The sequence below is a fragment of the Acinonyx jubatus genome, chromosome C2 (assembly GCF_027475565.1).
Source record: "Acinonyx jubatus isolate Ajub_Pintada_27869175 chromosome C2, VMU_Ajub_asm_v1.0, whole genome shotgun sequence".
Lineage (NCBI taxonomy): Eukaryota > Metazoa > Chordata > Mammalia > Carnivora > Felidae > Acinonyx > Acinonyx jubatus.
Window position 1 is genome coordinate 105,776,133 of NC_069384.1, and position 21,442 is coordinate 105,797,574.

The 21,442-nt window shown below is 40.1% G+C and overlaps 1 protein-coding gene across 11 annotated transcripts in view; it reads left to right on the forward strand.

The window, feature by feature from the left end:
• The window catches only part of VEPH1 (ventricular zone expressed PH domain containing 1), a 252,221-nt gene that overhangs the window by 101,927 nt on the left and 128,852 nt on the right, over positions 1–21,442 (forward strand). For 9 of the 11 annotated variants that reach the window (XR_008297873.1, XM_027061541.2, XM_053221272.1 and 6 more), the window contains one exon: positions 8,503–8,723. The exons of 1 other annotated variant lie outside the window; for it this stretch is intronic. Coding sequence is in view for 9 of the 10 variants with exons in the window: in XM_027061541.2 (XP_026917342.1) it covers positions 8,503–8,723 (221 nt within the window). In the remaining variant the exon portion in view is untranslated. Of the gene's footprint in view, positions 1–8,502; positions 8,724–9,801; positions 15,093–21,442 lie in introns of those variants that run through there. One more of the 11 variants, XM_053221275.1, reaches the window with a different exon arrangement.

The window sequence follows — 21,442 nt, forward strand, 5'->3', positions numbered from 1 at the left end:
ACCTGAGCCGAAGTTGGAGGCTTAACTGACTGAGCCATCCAGGTGCCCCTAGAATATTTGGAATTTTATTTTAAGGGTTACTACTTCAAATTCTGAACAGAAAACAGAGTAGAAGATATCAAAAATCTTCTAGCATAATAGGACAAAGAATCATATACCATCAGTAAGTGGAACTTTACCTGCTCCAAAGTGATTCCCATTGATTAAAAATTTTCCTCAAATATGAGTTACAATTCTCGTGCAGAGAGGGCTCCATAATGCAGTATCCCAGACCAAAAGGATCCCCCCTTTTAAATGGCATTTTCTAACATGTTTTTTTCCTTTTATGTGGAAAACCAAGAAAGAAAGAAAAAAAGGATTTCAGAATATGTCAATGTTACCCATATTTTCATCTTCTTCTATACATAACTGAGTTGTAAGAAAAAAGCAAATGGCTGTCCCAAGTCTTCAGTCTGCACACCCAAGCTGGGTCACATATACAAAATAATCTGTAATGGGGAGAATTAATATTTGATGAAAAACAAGAGTTCAAATGGATTTGAATGTGTAGTAACTTGTTACTGAGAGAACATTTCAATTACTTTAAAGTCCCATGATGGAACATAGAAGGAAAGACAAACTGGTAAATGTGCTTGAGACCAAACTCCATCTGACCTCAGTAAAGGTGAACTTGCATTTCTCTGGACATGATGTCAATGGCTTATGAAAAGTCATGTCTTAACAATTTAGAGTGTCTTTCAACTCTGACCAACCAAGGTAAAAGCAGATATTTCCTTTTGTAGGAGATCCAGAAAGATTTGAAATAGATCAATAGATCCTTCTACTGACCTACCAACTCATATTCCATCCTTCCTTGCTTCCTGTCTTCTTTCCTTCTTCCTTCTTTCCTTCCTTCCTTTCTTCCTTCCTCCCTCCCTCCCTCCCTCCCTCCCTCCCTCCCTCCCTTAATTCCTTTCTTCCATAAACTTCATTGATTTTGTATGTGTGAATTCACCCACCAATAACATGTGTTTGTAACCCCAGATCAATACCTTAGATGCTACTGAGATCATTCACAGACATGCACAGAGCAGCAAAAAATTTGAGTCACTTGACTCACAGGTTCCCAGTTGAGGTTGAACAAGGTACTGTTTTGTCTTCTTGTTTCAGCTCTCATACTATAAACAGGTGCCTTTTCTTTTCATAATCTATTTAGTGCTACATTTTACTCATTTTTATGTGTTTTTTTTGTTGGCAATTTGCTGTTTAAAGTGTCTCACAAGTATAGTGCTAAAGTGCTGTCTGGTGTTCCTATGTACAAGATAGCTTTGATGTGCTTTATGGAGAAAATGTATGTGTTACAGTAAGCTTTGTCCAGGCATGAGTTACAGTGCTGTTGGCTGTGAGTTCAATTTAAATGAATTAACAATATATATTAAGATGTCTTTAACATGCATAAAACAAGGCTATGTCCTCATCAGTTGTTGAAGATGTACGACCAGAGCTTGCAAGAGGCTAACCCTATATTTTCCCTAGAGACAGTGCTTCTGTGTTTGCTAATTCAGTGTTCCCAGTGACTTTATAGAACATAACTACCATGAATAATGATAATTGACTGCGTGTACACACACATACACACACACACACACACACACACAGAGGTATGTACAATGATATATCATTATATCACCAACAATGTGAATAAGAGTAGAATCCTCTGAGATGAAATAATTTCCCACCTTCTCACAGGCTGCAGAATAAGGTGACCAACTGTCTCAATTCACCCATTTACCCTTGATTGAGGGGTTTCCCCAGATGAGGGACTTTCAAGTACTACAACTGGGAAAATTCCAGGACCAACTGGAAAGAATTAGCCTCCTACTCTAGAATTTCTTGAAGCCAAAGAATTGGGGTGGGGGTAAGGTCCATACAAACCCTTCAACTCTTGCTCTGCAGCTAGAAACCCCACCATCATTAGGAAAGAGACTCCTAAAATAAATATACGCCAAGCTATTAAGCACCACTGGTCCCACTCATGCTTCTGAGGGTTCCTGAGAAAAACCTGAGGCCTCCCTGGCAAAGCTTCATTGAGAAAGCATTACCAATAAGTTCATTTGATTTACATTTCTATGGCCCTTGTATCTCTTTGGGTGTGTGGAGACTTCAGAGTTGAGATGTGAAGAAGTAGAATGATTTGACCCAATAAAAAAGCAGATGCCCAAGAAATAAAATATTTTCATTCAGGCAGCTGAATATATTCTTTTCCATTAGTCTTTTGTACATTGATAAAGGATAAAGGAGAGAAAGTGTGGATTTTAGGATTTAATACATATTTCCTAAACCAGCAAATGCTCAACTTTCCAGAAATTTGTGACTCTTTACAGACTAGTGAATCTCAACCCTCGCTGCACTTTAGAATTATTTGGGAGGTTTAAAAAAGTCCTGTGCCTGGACTCCCCCCATTACAATGAAATTAAAGAAGAATGGGTGGTGAGGATGTTACTGGGCATTAGAATTGTTTTAAAAGGATGATTCTAACGTGCAACCTGGGCTTCTCTGAGAAGCACTGTGAAGGAAGACAGTGTTGAGAATAGGTCTCAGGAAGCTGCCAGGTTCAGCAAAGAAAACACTATAATCAATTGGTAATGCCCGTAGTGGGTGGAAGAGAGGAAAGGTTACAGCATGCAGGGCTGTACTAAACCATCTTTTCTAGTCCAGGCAAAGCAGAAAGGTTCTAACTCTGGAATCAGGCAGATCTTGATTCTCTCTTGGCTCTGCCATTACGACTCTCCTACCTGTGTAACCTGGGTCAAGTGATTAGCCCTCTTATCATCAGTATCCTTATCCTGATACCCATTTTGCAAGATTTGTTGTGAGGATTAAGTGAGGAAGCATATGCCGAATACCTGGCAGGCACATGCTTATTAATATAGGGAAAATATCATCATCATTACAGGCACACACACTTTCATTTTTGGCCACTTTCTGAGTTGCATTCTGTTATCCTGACAAAGAACAACAGCAGAGGGGCTTTATGAGGTAGGAGTAGTAGCAACTTTAAAAACAAAATGAATAACACTGATACAAATGAATGGTATGGCCAAGGCAATGTTGTCAGCACATGATCTAGTTCAGGGGTCAAGAAATTACTGCCTGTGGGCCAAATCCAACCATACCCCATTCATTCACTTCTTGTCTGTAGCTGTATTCCCATGACAGAGATCGCATGACCCCTAAATCCAAAAATATTTACTATCAGATACTTTACAGAAAAAGTTTGCTGATCTTTGATTCTAGTACATCAATTCTCAGTGGGTTCATGGGTCCCCGAAACCCCCTTTCAGGAGATCTGTGAGGTCAAAGTTATTTTCACAGTAACACTCATACATCATTGACGTTTCTCACTGTGTGGACATTTGTGCTGGAAGGACAAAAGCAATGGTGGGTAAAACTGCTAATGCTTTAGCACCAATTGAGACAGTGCACTTTATGTTCTTCACCACCATACACTTGCAGGGAAACAAAACCAACAAAAAGCCGGTTTCACTTAATTCTGGGTTTCTTAGGTTTGGCACTATTGACATGGTGAGCCAGATGATTCTTGGTTGTAGGGGGCTGTCCCGTGCATTGCAGGATGTTTGGCAGCATCTCTGGCCTCCACCCACGACATTCTACCAGCCTTTCTTCTCATTTCCTGGCTGTGACAGCCAAAAGTGTCGCCAGACATTTTTTTTAATTCCTCAGTTTTAACTCAATATATATGGTAATAAATGGCAAATATGAATAGACATAACTCAGATAAACAAAAAGTCGTTAGGGTCTTCTATGATTTTTGAGAGTAAAGAAGTTCCAAGACCACAAAGTTTGAGACCTGCCGCTCTATTTTGTATTCACAGAATATTTATAATGTTTATGTTGCTAAGTCAAAAATAATGAAATGAGGGGCACCTGGATGGCTCATTCGGTTGAGCTGCTCAGGTCGTAATCTCACAGTTCAAGCCCCACATCAGGCTCGGTGCCAACAGCTCGGAGCCTGGAGACTGCTTCGTCTTCCTCTCTCTGTGCCTCCCCTGCTCAGGCTCTGTCTCTCTCAGTCTCTCAAAAATGAATAAATGTTTAAAAAAATGTTTAAAGAAAATAAAAAAAATAATGAAGTGAAAAGGACCATGCAACTGATGATGAACAAGATACAGAAACAAAAATTGGAAAAATGTGTGTGGGTGGGTTTGAGTTTTTTGATGGGAGGGGTAGAGGGTATCGCCAGTGAAGACACAGCTTTAGAGACAGAGAAAGCATATGTGACCTTGAGCAAGTTAGTCTTTGTATTTGTGCTTCAGTTTCCTCCTTATAAAATGGCAGTGATCACAGTACTGACTTCAGAATATTAATGGGAGGATTACATGAATAAACACATAAAAAGTGTGTAGAATAGGCTTTGCACTTAGATGAAGTATACTCTGTGGGTCAGCTATTAGTATTATTATAATAAATAATTTGTCAGAAAGGACGAGGTCAGGCCTTCAATTAAGGCATACAGGTGCTGCTGACCTTACCGCCAGCAGAAAGACAAAGCAGAAAAAATGAAGTCACTGGCTCCCTAGAGACAAAATGTCATGGAGCCCAGAAAGAAATCAGAATCTCCTCACCCCCTTCTTACCCTAACACCACACTTTCTAGTCCAAAATCACATCTGTTACCCCTGTAAGGTACATGAACATCCTCCAAGGTTTCAAAACAAACGATGTGAGGTTGGCTTGGTTTCATATGTTAGTTCCAGAGCAGTTATAACTTTGCTTGTTCCTGCATTGTGATTAATTTTCCCTCCAGCTCAATTTGGCTGCCAGAAGATCATCCAGAATTGTGTTGATTTCAGCAAATACCCACATAGTCACTTTCACCTTTGAGAAGACACATGCTTTAAAGCAAGTGCTTGCTAATTTTCATAGTGAGAAAAATCCGTAATAAAACTATAGGGACACTTGGATAAGCAAATGAAATTTGCAGCATGATTTTAAAAAAGTGCTGAAGAAGAATCTGATTCTGAAAATGAGGAAGCTACCTGAAATGTGAAATTATGTTCTCAGTAGTAAAGTGACCCATCTCCTGTGTTCTCCTATCTTCCTACCTTCCTGTTTCATGCAGGACAAGTTTTATTGTCATTGTTTACTATGGCTATTGAGAATGTTGGGTTAGATTCTAAAACCTAGTTGAATCCAAATGTCACCTTTTCTGTGAGATCTGACGACCCTACACTATTTAACATCGACTTCCCTCCCTGCACCTCCCCGTCTTGCTTCATTTCTCTGTAAGGCATATTTCTTCATCCAATACATTACATATTTTACACACGTATTTTTTTTATTGTCTGCTTGACTCATTGATGGCAGAGGTTTTTATCCTTTTCCTTGAATAATGTGTTCCTAGCTTCTGAAAGAGAGCCTGGCACGTGGTAAGTACCCCCACATTAAACTTTTGCCTTTATTTATTCATTCATTCATTCATTCATTCATTTTTATTTTGAGAGAAAGAGAGTGCACGCATGCCCCCATGTGAGCGTGTGGGGTTAGAGAGACGAGGCAGAGATAGAATCTGAAGCAGGTTCTGTGCTCTCAGTGTGGAGCCCAACACAGGGCTTGATCCCATGAACCATGAAATCATGACCTTAGCTGAAATCAAAAGTCAGATGCTTAACCAACTGAGCCACCCAGGCACCCCTCAGCTTTTGCCTCTAAACAGGAAATGGAAAATGTCCCTCTGATGTATTGCATACTGTGAATTCACATATGGAGACCTCGCATGAATGACAGCATCTATGTTTTGCAAAAAACCTATTTGACTCAAGAGCATTTAAGTGTCATTCTGCAACCTGGCAATTGTATGAGCCAAAGTATAAAATAGGCTTTTAGGAACTTGTTCCAATGGTCTCTATTTTTTAGTCATCTAATATTCTTATCCTTTAATGAATAAATGTCTCTTCAGTTAGCTGTCCAGGTCATGAAATATGAGCCTCTACCCCCACACCCAGACAGAGCACTGTGATTTAGAGGTTGTTAACAAATGATTATTAAGGGATTGATTGGCAGATGTACTCCACATCCCCAAGAGATGTGTTCCACTGCAGTTGTACATGCAGTCTTTGAAAATCAAGTTAAGTAGTAAGGACTAGGGAACTTCACTACTTAAATCTGTTCTATAATAAATATTTCTTGTAAAGCACAAAATTCCTTTGCAACTACATATTTTATTTGTAAAGTCATATTTTGGCATACAAGGTTTGCTTAAATTAGTGAATCAAGACTTATACTCTGGGTGTAGACTCTACAGGCTCAGTTCTGTGCCAGGCTGATGATTGATGTTGAGAAATAGCCCCTTTAGGAGACCTGACTCAGGTATGTAACCATTAGTGAATTATAATTGGAAGGAGGGATTGCAAGTCTCTCAAAGGCAGAGTCTACCTCTTATTCACCTTTGTCATCTAGAATCTAGCACAAGCATATTTTAGGCATGCAATACCTATCTGGTGATTGAATAAAAGCATGAATACACAATTGATCAAATGTAATCAGGTACTAACAGGATTTTTAAAAAGTCTATAATGCAGTGAAAATTCAGACAGAAGAGGTCACTAGGAATGGCTGCATGGAGGAAATAGGACAGAAGTTACATCTGGAAAGAAATTAAGGTTTCAAGTGCAAGAACAAAGGGTAAAAGGGAATGCCTAGCTAGAAAAGTAATTTAGACCTGTACACCTATCAGTCTAAAGGATATTGAACATCAACTTCCAGCATATATTTATAATTACATGTATATTCTGCTATATTAACATAATGAATAGTTTCTAAATACATTTTAAAACTGGACTTTTACAGAGGAATTAAAGATGAAATAAGTCATGTTTTAAATTATCTTTATTTATTGTATATCATTATTTATATTGGGTATAAATGTACAGTTCAAACAACTCCCTTGATAATTTTGAATTTTTTTGGCTAACTTCCAGCTATGTTGGATTAAATCATGGTGTCTCATGGCTCATGTGAAGATATAGGAGACCTACCGGCAAAGATATTTACTTGTTACTCACCCATGCCTGAATTCATATGATCCTTCATCTTCCGTTTCCCTGAAGGAACCTAGTTCAGTTACTTGAGAGCATTAACTTGATTAAACGTAGATAATATAATCTGCTCACTAGACCAGTAACCTAGAATCCATAACATGTTGAAAGATGCTTAAAATGAACAAATGAGTGAGACTAACCTGTGGAGAGGATGGAAACCTTACACACCGGTGTGATACCTGGCATTGTCTGATAGAAGGATGGATCAGGGGTGCCATTGACCAGCCTCTTCCTTGCAGGCAGTTACTGAGTCACAGACATGGAGACTGGAGGACACAAAGTTGGGAAGAGTAGATGGATAGGGCTAGATTTTTATTGGTAGTTGAGAGGTTTTGACCTGATGAGATAGGCAAATGTGATTATTCATGTATTTTTAAGAAAAGAATAATGGGGAAAAAAGTTTTATTTTAAAAAAGGTTGTCCTGAAAATAAGGAAAAAATTAAAATCTCAAGCCAGTTCAGAGGCATTGTGAATGAGATATTATTTAGCTCTAGCTAGCTCTCTCAACTCCCCATAGAATTGTCATCTGCTGGTCATGGGACTGTAATTTTCCTTTAAAATATAGGTTTTTGTTTTTCACTGTTCTTCTGTTCCCCTTTAGCTTCACTTGATGTATACTTGACTAGTACAATTGTAAGATATTTAAAAGGTACAATGTGATTATTTGATATACATATTCATCATGAAGATGTTTCCCCCACATTGAGTTAACTGACGCATCCATCACCACACATATTTACCTTTTTTGGAGAAAGGGGTGAGAACATTTAAGTTCTATTTTCAGCAAATTTCAATTATACAATATAGTATTATCAATTATAGTCACCATGTTATATGTTAGATCCTCGGACCTTATTCAACTTATAGCTGAAAGTAAGTTTGTACCCTTTGAACAACTTCTCACTATTTCTCCCACCCACTCCAGTCCCTGTTTCTATGAGTTCAACTTTTTTTTTTTTTTTTTTAGTTCCCACATATAGGTGATACCACATGGGATTTGTCTTTCTCTGTCTGGCTTATTTCACTCAGCATTATGCCCTTCATGTTCATCCATGTGGTTGCAAATGGCAGAACTTCCTTCTTTTTTGTGACATGATTATGGATGAATAGTATTCCATTGTGTATGTATACCACATTTTCTTTATCCATTCATCCTTTTATGGACACATAGGTGGTTTCCATGTCTTGGCTATTATGAACAATGCTACTCTAAACATGGGAGTACAGAAATCTCTTTGGGATAATGATTTTGTTTCCTTTGGATAAATACCCAGAAGTGGGATTGCTGGCCATATGATAGTTATATTTTTCATTTCTTGAGGAATCTCCATACTGTTTTCCATTGTGGCTACACCAGTTTGCATTCCCAACAGCGTACACTGGTCTTCATTGTTCTTGGCAGGAGAGAGCCAGGAGCTGCCTGCCATTCCTGGTGAGTCAGCTGGCCAACATGGAACATTCGTTTCATCATATTCTCCTGCTGGAGATTAAGAGCATCACTGATGCTTTCTCCTCCATCCTGGGCCCTCAGAGCAGAGATATCTTCCGCATGAGCAACAGCTTCACTGCCATTGCCAAGCTTCTTACCCAACAACTGGAAACTACCAAGGCCAGAAGCAGCAGGTGAGCAGGAGGTCCTTTGTACCTGAGGGATATGTCATAAACCCATGGAAGCATAGCACAGGCAGTAACAGTTTCTTTTGTAGGCATTCAACTTCCTAAAGAAAACCAAACCCACTAACGATCTCAATGCAGAGTAACTTCTGAATAAATTATGGCATTTGCCAGAATTTTTTTTAATTTATGAAAACCAGAATGTAACAAAGGATTTTCTAGAAAGTGAACAAAATATGACAAAGGAATAAGAATGTAGTACAAATAATGATATTTATAACACTCACTTATGTAGTCAACAAGTGTTTAGCAATTGCTTACTCTGTACCAGGAACTCTGTTAGAAGCTAGACATATATAGAGAGATAAAATATATTCCTTGTACCCAGAGAAAGCTCACTTTCTTTTTTTAAAAAAACTTTTTAATGTTTATTTATTTTTGAGAAAGAGAGGGCAGAGGAGGGGCAGAGAGAGAGGGAGACACAGAATCCAAAGCAGGCTCCAGGCTCTGAGCTGTCAGCACAGAGCCCAATGAGGGGCTCGAACTCATGAGCCATGAGATCATGACCTGAGCCGAAGTCGGACGCTTAACCAACTGAGCCACTGAGGCACCCCTAAAAACCTCACTTTCTAATAGGGGAGATAAATATTTAAGTGGCTAAGAGAATAGTGGGAAGGTTATGCTTAATCAAGATGCAGCCAAGGAGTCCGGGGACCATAGAGATAGGGATATCTACTTCTGTATGGAATGAAGAGGAATAGGAAACTGAGATCAGGGAAGGCTTCCCAGAAGAGATGATATTTTGAGCCAAGTCCTAAAAGATGACCAGATTGCACCAGGCAATCTTCTGGGCAGCATGTGAAAGAGCACACACTTTCTAGAAACATAAGCCATTTTGTATTGCTCGGGTATGTGTTAGAAGGTAATGTGAGTGAAGTGGTAAGCAGGGACCAGATGATGTTGGGTCTGACCCCTTCCTAAGGAGTTTGAATATTACTCAGTAGGCTAATGAAGAATCATTGTGGAGGTTTGTACATGGCAGGATATTATCAAAATCCATGTTTGAGGAAGCTTACTCTGATTCCAGTGAAGAGAATGTCTCAGAAGAGGCAGACTGAAGTCAAGTCCAGTGAGGGAAGGACAGGAGAGTGTCTCTGGGTATTGGCCATAAGGAAATTATTGAAGATTCTGAAGAGTGAGCTGCCAGTGGTATGGCTGGGGTTGAAAGGAGAGAGTGAATACAATGCATCAAACTGGCCCTTTCAAGAGGTTTGTGGGGAAAAAAATAAAGATCATGCGAGACTGAGGAAGAGGTTTTATTTTATTATCTTGCTATACTTTGAACACAGATGTCTTAGAAGTTAAAAAAATTTTCAAATATGTACTCTCATTTGATACTCATGACCACCCCCACAAGGCAGATATTATTCCTATTTTACGAAGAAGAAACAGAGGGTTACAGGTGAGTTAAATGTCTTCCCAAGGTTACACAGTGAGTAGGTGATAGAGGATGGACTCAAACCTTAGCTTCACACTTCAGATCCTATACACTGGAAGGTATTCAGTTCTAGAGAAGGGACAGGGCTAATGTGAGACTAGTGTCAACTTTTGTGACTTTTTGGGGTTATCAAATGATGCATACCATTTCTAGTATGAAATAAGGATTCCCAAAACAAAAGAAGGCATCTTGACAAAATAGTGAGCATTTAATCATGAGGGTCCACTTTATGTCCAGCCTGGCACAAAGTCTGGAGGTTCCAAGAGATATAAGACACCATCCCTGCCCTCAAGAGGTCTGTAGACAGGTATGCAAAGAGGTTCTGGTAGAAGTGCATACAACAGACTGTGGAGCATGAGAGATATATTGTCTAACAGCCAGGAAATTACAGAATGTTTTACAGAGAAGGTCAAATTTAAGTTCATACCATATTTATTGAGTAGCTTCATGGGCCGGGCATTTCTCTAGATACTAGATTAAGTCGCACAGGATGAATGAGAGTTTCTCAGACAAGGGTAGAAAGGTTACTCCAAATACAGAAAAGAGCATGTGCAAAGATACACAGGCTTAAGAGTGTGTGACCCAAAGTAAGGAAAAGTAATTGGTTCATTGTGGTTGAAGCAAGTACATCAGGGTAGGGTGGGAGAGTAAGCTGAAATGTTAGGTCAGAGGCAGATTATCAGAGGCTTTACACACTGTGTCGGGAAGTGAGGCGCTCATCCCTTAAGCAGTATGGAGGCTTGGAATGATTTTTATCCAGGGAGTGATCACAGCTCCTAACAGAGTAATTAGCAGATGGTAGGCCCTTTTAAATGTTTCTTCACTGAAGGACTTGGTAAATGAGGAAGTGGCTCAAGATGTGGAGCACTGAATGGGTTTGGCTGGAGCAGCAGGAGAGTGACCAGGATGCTATCGTTGGAGCCCGAACAACAGGCTCTTTCAACTAAAGAGCCTAGACTAAATCATTAATGGAGGACCTAAGAAGTCAGGGCAAATCATTATAGTGAGGAGAGCACAGAATTATGAGGAATCGATTACCAGTAGGAAGGTAGGATGAGGAGAAGAGGGGGAGAGTAGATAAAACCCAGAGATACATAGTTTGAGTGACTGCATACATATGGAAGATGATGTTAATAACCATGAAAAGAGGAGCAGGAGGGGAGCCCAAATGGCAGGCTCTTTTAGCCCCCTAGAGCCCACGGAGATATTATGTGGCCAATAGGGCCATCAAAGTCAACAATAGCTATTCATCCAAAGAAGACTAATTGCAAGTGCCCTTTTCTCTCAACACCATAGTTTTGATCTGTTGTTGCCTGGCTCAATATATAAATGCTTGTAAACCAGGGCTTCTAATTTTGGTTCTATTGAAATTTGAGCTAATTAATCCTTGGTTATGGGGCTGTCCTGTGCATTATAGAATAGTTGTCAGCACCCCTGGACTCTGTCCACTAGATGCTGGTAGCAGTCCTCCCCCTAAGTTGTGGCACCAAAAATGTATCCAGACATTGCTAAATGTCCCCTGAGAGGCAAAAATCGCTTCCAGTTGAGAACTACCACTATATACATATTCCATTCAAAACAATAGCATTTTAACAGACTCACGACCTGCCTAGCAACAGCCTAAAGACAGCAGTATCCAAGAAATCCAAGGCCTGCATCACAAAGGGGTGATTTGTCATTTGTATGCAAGCACAAAGTCACCGTTGGCCAATTTTCATGATGTGGTTTTAGAAATTTGGTTGAGAGCCTCTACAGCAGGTGTTTGGAGGAGCCATTTTGTATTCTGTGCACAGCCAGCCTGCTTATTTCTTCTTCCAGTGATGAGTGACATGTGTATCAGATGTGAAAGCTTAGGCACACATTCTGGCCAGTGTTCTATGTGTTCTCTATTGCTTCTACAAATGCAAAGCTGCACGAGGCCAGTTGGCATCCGTAAGAGTATATATTGAAAAATATTTACATAAAGGAAAAACACGTTACACAATAGTGTTACATTGGGCACTCTAACAAGAAAATTGACCCTTAATAAATAGGCCCAATCTCAGATGCCTAGGTGGCTCAGTGAGTTAAGCATCCAACTTTTGATTTAGGCTCAGGTCATGATCTCACAGTTCATGAGTTCAAGCCCCATGTCAGGCTCTGCTCTGTGTCAGTGTGGAAGCTGCTTGGAATTCTCTCTCCCTCTCTCTCTGCCCCTACCCCACTTGTTCGTTCTCTCTTTCTCTCTCTCTCTCAAAAATAAATAAAACTTAAAATAAATAAATAGGCCCAATCCAATTAGCGATAAACACTTTCCCCATGAAAAGAAGAGTTTAGGAGATATGTACAGAGGAGGAAAATTATAAGGTTTTACTATTAAAATATGAATCTGTATGTATGAGAATGCATTTCTATTTCTCCTCCTTTTGTTATTTTCCTGGGGAAAAAAAACACAAAGAGAAAAATTAAATGTGACGAGATCAAAACATCACCACTCACCTCCATCCTCAGTACTTCAGCCTTTCTCAATTCAAAATATTCACTCCGCCAATGTTCAACACTCACTGTCAGTCTTCCACTCGACTGTAATTATTCAGTGGGAACCTCAAAACACTGGTGTGGACAGCCAGCCTTTTGTATCAGCTGCTCATCCTCTCTGGGATGGTTGCTAAGGCTTCTCTCTGAACATCTTTTCCCTGAATAGCCTTCATTGTGACCACTTAGCTTCAGTAATTTTAATCTGTGTCCCCCACAGAAGAAAGGTCTATACTTTTGTCTAAAGTACCCAACAAAGTCTGATCTTTACAATTAAAGGGGAAATGAATAAGTGAAGAGAGTTTGAAAGAAAATTAAAGATGATAAAATTCAAAACAGATGTCATCTAATTCACAAATCTGACACATCGCCCAGCAGGCCAGATTTTAGACTTCAGGCCAAAAATACAAGATTATCAAAAGAAAAACAATTAGCATCCTACAGAGAATAAAAACCTGAAGTAGACAGGCACCTTCTTTGTGCCAAATCATTCTGAATTAACTGGGTGAGTTTTATTAGATGCACCAGGTAACATACTTGCACTTTTTTTGTTCCTATGTTTTAAAAAGAATGTCTATATCTAAACAAACCAATAGGAGCTAAATAACAGGACATCCAAGCAAAACATTTAGAATTTGAATCTAATTCTGGAGGAGCAGAAAGAGGTAAGAGCAATTGTGGATTAAAAAGGAAGATGTCAAGATAAGGAAAAAGATCTATACCTTTCGAAATTGTGGGAGCCCTAAATCGCCTTCTGGGAAGCCACTAACCATTGAACCATATGCCATCCAGGACCAGGGGAATCTAGGGAAGGAGAGGGTGAGCTTCTGGCAACTGTGTGCTGGCTGAGCATTCAAGTGGTCCTTTGACTAGAAGACATCTTTGCCCCGTGCATGTGATTCCAGGGAGGCTGCTCTAATCAGGCACCATCAGATTTGGGGACAGTTTGTCCCGGGTGGTCTTAGTAGATATTTAGGCTCAGGCCCCAGTTGGTGATAGAAACTTTGAGGGGTGGAAATTGTGAAAAGAAATCAGGGATAGGGGGTCAAATAGGAGAAATGAGAAAAGACAGGGAGAAAGGGTAGCAACGAGAAAAGGCCCAGGGAAAAGCAGAGGACAAGGAGGGAGGGCATCTGAACACAGCCCAAGTCCCAGGGTTAGGTGGGGTGCGTGTGTGTCAGGGGGTTTCCAATTCCCTCAGATCCAGCTTTCAAACCCTAGCCAAAGCCATCAAGTCATGGGGAGAAAAAGTTGCTTATAAGAAAAGTTTTAACACAAAACATGTGGTTAAAGCTTTCCCAAACATCTCTGGCTTGGTTAAGTGGGTGGTAAGTTCTTTTGTTGTTTTGGTGATAATGGTGGTAGTTGTGGTAAAATTTTGTGTTTATTCTTTGTTTTTAAGAATCAAGCTTGGCGAGGTGGGGGAAAGGAGAATGAAAGGTAAATTATAGTCAAAACTAAATGGGTGGGTGTAAATCTGATTTGGGATAAATGGAAAGAGATGGCACAATGGAGGGAAGGTAATAAAACAACAGTATGTTGGGGAGAATGAAGGGAAAACAGATTATGTTTATAAGAGAATGACTCCAGGAAATCTGTCCTCCTTGGAGTTGCCCCAGAGTTTTGGTTTATCCTAAATTTCATGCAATAAACATCAAAGAAATGGATTACAGGCGAGAACCAGGGATTTGAGTCAGGCTGTGGCCCTAATGTATAGCCAAGCAACATGGCCTGCAAAGACTGTTTCCAAACTGTGAGACCTTGTATAAGCAAGGTTGCAGAGTTCCCATCTTGATATCCTGGAGGTCACATCAGAACCTACCCCTGATGTAATACACAGTCCCTGAAGGCATTGCCCAAGAAATTGAGAATACGGCTTTTTACTGGGTCCACAGCAGAAATTGCAGAAAGCAGTGGTCCAAGTTCTTTACAACTCTGCAAAGCAGTTATCTGTAGGTCTGATCACACCTTTAATTAGCTCCCACCACATGATAGATTTTGTGCTAAGGATTTTTAACTATGTTTTATTGTTTAATCCTCACAACAAAGTCTTCCAGTATGTATTAGAACGACAGACGCTTCATCTTAAAATATAATGGAGTAAACCTTGTGGGCAGGCAAGAATAAAGGAAAATACTCTACCCAATACTTACTCCCCTCTAGGTCCATGGCAGTTCTTGGAGTGCAATAGTGCAAATGCCCAGATGTTGGCTCATAGAATTTCCTTTCATTTCTTCCTTTGGTCTAGTCCAGTAGATCTCAAATGTTAGTGTGGACGAGATTTACAGTGCTCACAGTGCTTCAGAGATAATTCAAAAGAATTTTAAAGGAATGTCAAAGGTGACTTTTGCTTACTCCTCCCCAAAGTGATACACCCCCCCACCTTTTATCATTATCTTCTAGAACACCCTGCATCCCTCTTTTCCCTTTGAAGGCTTGCCTTCTCTAAGACTCTAATTCAGTACCACTTCCCCATGAGATGTTTCTCACCCACCTCTGCCCACTGTAACCTTCTCTGAACTGCTACAGTTCATCCTGCCTTTCCATTCTTCTGCACCCACAGTCCTGCCCTGAAGTATTAGGTAGCTTTCTGTGTGCCTCTCTAGTTTTCCCCAAACTTGAGAGAGCTACTTTTCAGAGCCTATTGCTCTATGGAAGGAAAATAGAGTCTTAAAAATGCTTATAAGAGTTCCCACTTTTTTAGGCAAGACATGTTTATACAAAGAGAAATTGATTCTTTGAGAGCAACTCTTGGCTCAGGGAATATACACGAGGAGGTTCAGGACCATAATTAAAAACATGTGATGTTCTGGTCAACATTGCCCCCTGCTTAGGAAAAGCTGAATGTAATTTTGCCCCACCAAGGTAACCAGAGTTTTAAGAAAAAAACAAGTATATATCTTTTCAATCTAGAGAGTTCTATGCTGGTCTCTCATATAAAAAGTGAATTGTAACAGCTGTTTGTGGCAGTAGCTGTGGCTGTTGTTACTCCTCCATGTGCAGGGAAGGAAGGGCTTCAGTTTTTTGCCCCTCTTCTTACCGAGGAGATTAAGCCTGACATGTGGTACCATTTATGTTCCATGTGTTGTTCATTTACTCCACCATTTGTCCTTCCTTAAAGCAGCATTTATGGTGATGTGAAGGTCTGTAAAGGTATTTCAGGAATTCGTTTATCAGCAAGAGATGTAGGTGGGAGACATCATTATCAGCTTTGGAGACAATGAAGCAAGCCCAGGGAGCTTGAGGCCCCAGAGGGGCTGGCTCCGTGAGTGTGGACAAAGAGGGGTGAAGGGAGGCGGGGCGAGGCCCTGCCAAGGAGCATGAGCAACGCAATTGCCGCTTTGCGAGGGGATCCAGGCTTTTTGCCCATAACACAGAAGTGTTTAAAAACACAAGACACACCAAAAAGGAAGAGACCTTTTCATCAAGCTCCCATGGCTTGGCTTCCTCTTTCAAAAAAGACAGGAAACACCAAAGCTTTAGCATGGAGAAAAGGAAAAAATGCACTTGTGGAAGAGAAGGTGAGAGGGACTTGACCCTCTATAGCCTCTTGCAGGAGGGGTAACCGTCCCTGGTTCTTTTTTGATATTAATCATAATTGAACTCTGAGGTTGCTATTTGCGTGACATGTCCTGAGTTTTGAACACCTTTTCAGTTTTGGTTAAAGGGGATGCCAAAAGTCATTTTTCAGATCACTATGAAGGGTTGCTCAGTGATTGTATGTCAACTCTGTTCTGGTGTCTTGTTTCCCATAGAATGTTACTCAAAGATATGAAGGTAAAATGATTCTTGCTGGTTACTGCATTATCACCAATGCCATTATATGTATTACTTATCCCTGGGGTAGATTCAGATGCAGCCTGAACCAAACACCTACAGAGAGGCAGGTGGGAAAGCCATGTGAAGTGGGTGCAGTCTGGAAGCAGATACTTTGTGCTGGGTTTACTAGTTGACCTTCAGTAAGTTACTGAACTTCTCTGTGCCTAAGCTTCTCCATCTGTAAATGGAGGAAGTAGCAGGATTTGACCCACTGGATTATGTAAGAAGTAATACATGTAGCAGACCTGAACAGTGAGTGGCTCATGCATAGAAAGCCCTCAGTAAATGTTAACTATTGGCATCAGTACTCTCTTCCAGGTGGGCACTATAGTAGGTGCTTTCGTTTAACATGTCCCTTATACCAGAGCTACTAAAAGTGTAGCTCATGAACCAACACCAGTCTGCAAACATTTTTACTAGCCTGTGATGAGGTTATTGCAGAAACTGAAAATAAGAGTTTAGCAATTTGACATTGCTGCAATATCCAAACGGATGATCAATGGGCTTATACTCAGTTCTTTGTCTTATTCGCTTTATTTCTCTGGTCATTTATTTTTATCATATTTCACAAAAATATTGCTCTGTGACATATGAAAATTAAAAAAGCAAAAAGCTGGTTCTGTTCCACAGGTCATTTGAAAAGCATTGCATTAGATCCTCGATGTAGCTAAACCCAGGCAGAGCTTAGAACTCTCTTCAGTGACTAATATTTTGCTCTCCAAACTTTCCTTTGGGACTTAAAGAAAGACATTTAATAAATGAGAGAGAATGAACACAACACTTCAGCGATGATTGAGATCGATGATTGTGGGATAGCTCAGCCCAAGAAAAATAGTTCTTAATGATGTTCAGCTTTACCATCAGGCAAAAGGTGGACTTTTTATTAGGTTGAAGGCTGTTGGCTAGACTTTGATATAGGTTGGCAGGAATTGAATCACAGGATTTTGTTTTGTGTAGTGTTCTGTTCCCAACTCAGTCATTGGTGTGTTTTGACTGACTTTACCCCCCTCTCCCATTTCTAGGTAGCTATACATTTCTACCTATTAAAAATGGGGTAAGATATCATATTTAGGGTGGAAACTATGATAGGATGTATCAAGAAGGAAAACAACCATTATTTTGTTCTTCCAATGTCAAAAGCTGGCAAGTGACAACGTATCAACTTTTTTCTTCTCCTGTGATTTCATTTTCATGGTAGATAACCTCTCTTTAATCCTTTTACCTGCTCTCATCCCTAGACAGTAATGTTAGCCCAGAAAAAAAGGAGCATGTTGTTTTTACAGTTCTTACCCTTGATTCAAAGCATTCTAATGACATTACTACTCTACGTTTTTATATTCCTGTATACTTAACAGAGTGCTTTTGTGACTTGGGCCACATTCAGATGCCAATTCGCTAAGATCCAGCTGTCTTCTGTTAAGGCTGCTATTCATCTGACCTGCCCATTCTAGTCTCAGGACTCCTGACTAAAGAGTTAAGGCACATCTGAACCACCAGTCAGTGGCAAAACTGACAAGGTACCTTTACCTCGGAATCACAGGGGCTTTGCATTTTTTTGCTCATGCTCTTTCCATATCCCATTCTCTCTCATCCTGGCTGAAAGAAAAGTGAGCAAATAAATGCCTGAACATCTGCATTAGAGAAGCCACTTCCTCATATGAGGGCTTTTAACTTTTATTCTAACTATTGGGAACTTTCTGTCTACAATTGCTCAGAATTTATACTTATAGCACAGAGGGTTTTTGTTGTTGTTGTTGTTTTGTTTTGTTTTGTTTTTAAACTACTTCTGCATCTCAGTAGCAAGGGCAACTATCCTTTAGGATACTACAGAAGTAAAAGCATTGTATAGTCCCCCTGGCTCTGAGCAGGAGACACTCATCTTCCAAGTTTGGTATCACCCACACAAGCTGCCTTCCTCTGGTGTCACATGTCCACACTGGGCAGCAGCCACCCAGGGTTTTACCATTTGATTTTTTCAGGCCCATTCTGTATGGGCTACACTGTCAAATCCAATGTATAATGCTTTCAGCAATCTGATGATGCTCTGTCACTAATTCCATCTTTATATGACAAGAATGAGACTTAGACTTCTAAAAAGATTTGCCACATCACTAATAAACAGGAGATTGGAGTCATGAACCTTCCCTGTAAGGCTATGTTCAGTTCATTTCCCCACAACCATCTCCTTTTGAGAACCCTTTAAAAAGTCTTGTGTGAATGAAATAAACCGTGGAATCATTTCATTTTAGGCAAAGTTGTATCAGTGGCATGACTGGCTCCCATATAACCGGGCACCTAGTGGACTCTGCTCTTGCCCATTCAGTCAGAGGCCAAATTGAGTACCAAGACCTAGACTTATCACCGTCCTTTCCCTTAGTATTTGAGTGTGACTGTTCCAGAACTGTTACCTATTATAGTCCCAAAACAGATGACAGCACTGTGGTGCTGGGGGATCCTCTGTCATTCTTATGATGACCGATGAGCCAAGAAATTGCTGAAGAGTAAAGAACATAACATCCTAAGAATTTAGGACTCCAATGTGGATTTGATCCATTATGTTCTTCTACTTCTCCTCTAACAGAATTAACTTTGCAGGAGTACATAATCTGGACATGGGATCACAAGCCAAGATTGTCAAACATTAATTAATACTATTTTCCTTTGACTTAAGGATCTAGGAAGTGCAGCTGCCAGTCTCTCCACCTCTGCCAGCTTCATAGTCCCATCTTGAGGTACAGTGAGAGCAGTGAGCTAACTGCCCAAGGGCTAATTTGTTTCCAAGGGAAGTCCAGCTCACACAAGAGGGGGGTAATTAGGCCTCCCCCTGAGCATCCCTAGAGGTACTTTTAAAAACTTTACTTTGGCAACAAGACCAGAAACTGTTCAGACTGGAAATCATCTGAGCCTTTTGTAATATGGCATGTTGAGTTAAAGCCAAGTTAATATCTAGCAGATTATAGAACTCTGACAAAGATTTCTGTAAAGTTACCTCTGGAGTTAAAAGTGACAAATGGAAGAGAAATAACAACCCCCTACATGAGCCCAACCCACTGGCCCCCAGCAAGTAAACACACACAGGACAAATGGCTCCACCAGTGTTTGTATTTGTGATGCATTTCCTTGCTCTCCGAGGAAAGCAGAGTTTATCTCCAGAAAAGCGTTTTGGTTTTGAACAAATTCTCTCCTGTCTTTTTATAGCAAATTAAAAACTAGAAGAAGTGAAGGAGCAGTGAATGTTTATTATAAATTCTAACTTCTACCTACCATTTCCTGACCTTCTAACCTATCGGAACGAACACTGATCCTAACTCCCTGACAGCAAAATCCTATGACAAAACCCAGTTGGATCGATGGCCAGTGACAAAAAGTTCTCTTTGGTCCATCTTCTGGCTTCGGCTGCTTTGGTGACTCTTCATTACCATCCCTGTCCCCTAACTCCTGTGTTATGCAAATCTCCAAACCATAAAAACAAGGAAGATTGTGTATGAGAGAAACTCTTTGTGGTGAGAATTCCACTTATCAGAAATGTTCACCAGCTTCAAATGAAGATATCACTTCTCTGACCCAGACATTTTATTATTTCTTCACTCTTCTTATCTGGCCTTTTGCAAATCCCTCATTTTACTCCTACTCTTGCTCCCTGCTTCTCTACATTTGATATTTAGCAAATGACATTGTCCCACCTCCAACCCCCTATAGGCCAGGGGAAGTGGCCAGTGCCTCATGGACATCTGGTGGAATTCAGGAAGTTTTTGAGGTGCAGAGAGTAGGCTGGCTTTAGAAACCAAGGTGGTCTTAGTTCATTTATTCCACAAACATTTCAGGTACCTGTGTGTGTGTGTCAAGTACTATTTCAGATACAAGAGATCAAAGATGAACAGTACAGGTCCCTGCCCACCAAGCAGTAGGGATTTACCCCAGGATACGGTTGCCAGATTTAACAAATAGGACACCCAGTTGAATTTCAGATAAAGAACAAATAATTTTTTAGTATAAGTATAATCATTTTAGTATAGTAGAATACACTTTTAGTATGCCCCACTAGAGGTATACCTGTACTTAAAAAAAAATTTGTTGCTGATCTGGAATTCAAATTTGGCTGGGTATCCTGTATTTTATTGGGCAACCCTACCCTAGAGGCACTGGACTTGCCCCTCTTAGGGCCAGTGGATGTCTAGGGGCAACCCATAACTTCTCTCGTGCCCAAAGTCCCCTCTGAGGGATGTGACAAGGCAATCTGAAAATGAAAGAAGGCATGCTCCCAGCTATTAGAGGTCTCACTCACTCAGGCCATGGCTTCATAGCCAACACTTGGTAACTAGAGACAGGGGCAGAGAAAGGGAGCTGAGAGTCTTCTCCTAAAGTCTGAACAGTAGTTCCCTCCAGGATGTGGAATATTGGTCTGCCTGTGTCTAGACCACTGATACTTTCTCTATATATTAACACAAGAAAGACAGGGCAGATGAAGTTTCTAAAGGAATAGTAATAATAATTATTGTTATTAATAATGATAATAAATTAATAATGACAGTAATACTAATAATAAAATCTAACATCTATTGAGCAGTGTATTCTCTGTCAGGAGCAGTGCTTCACACCGATTCTGTTGTTTCATCTTTGCAACAACACTTGAGTAAAGTACAGTTGTTTTTCCTATTGTATAGGGAAATTGATATAAAGAGTACAAAAAATAAAATAAAGATCTCTGCAAGTATTATTTTAAAAAGTCAGAAACTGATCTAGTAAAATTATCTAGGGAGATTTACTATAATCATATGAAGTTTGAAGTTTTTTTGAAAGAAAATGCTATTGCTTAACTCTTATTATAACCCAGAGCTTTATGTAGAAAGAAAACAAAAACCCTAGTGAATTTGTGGGAAACTCCCTTTAACAAGTC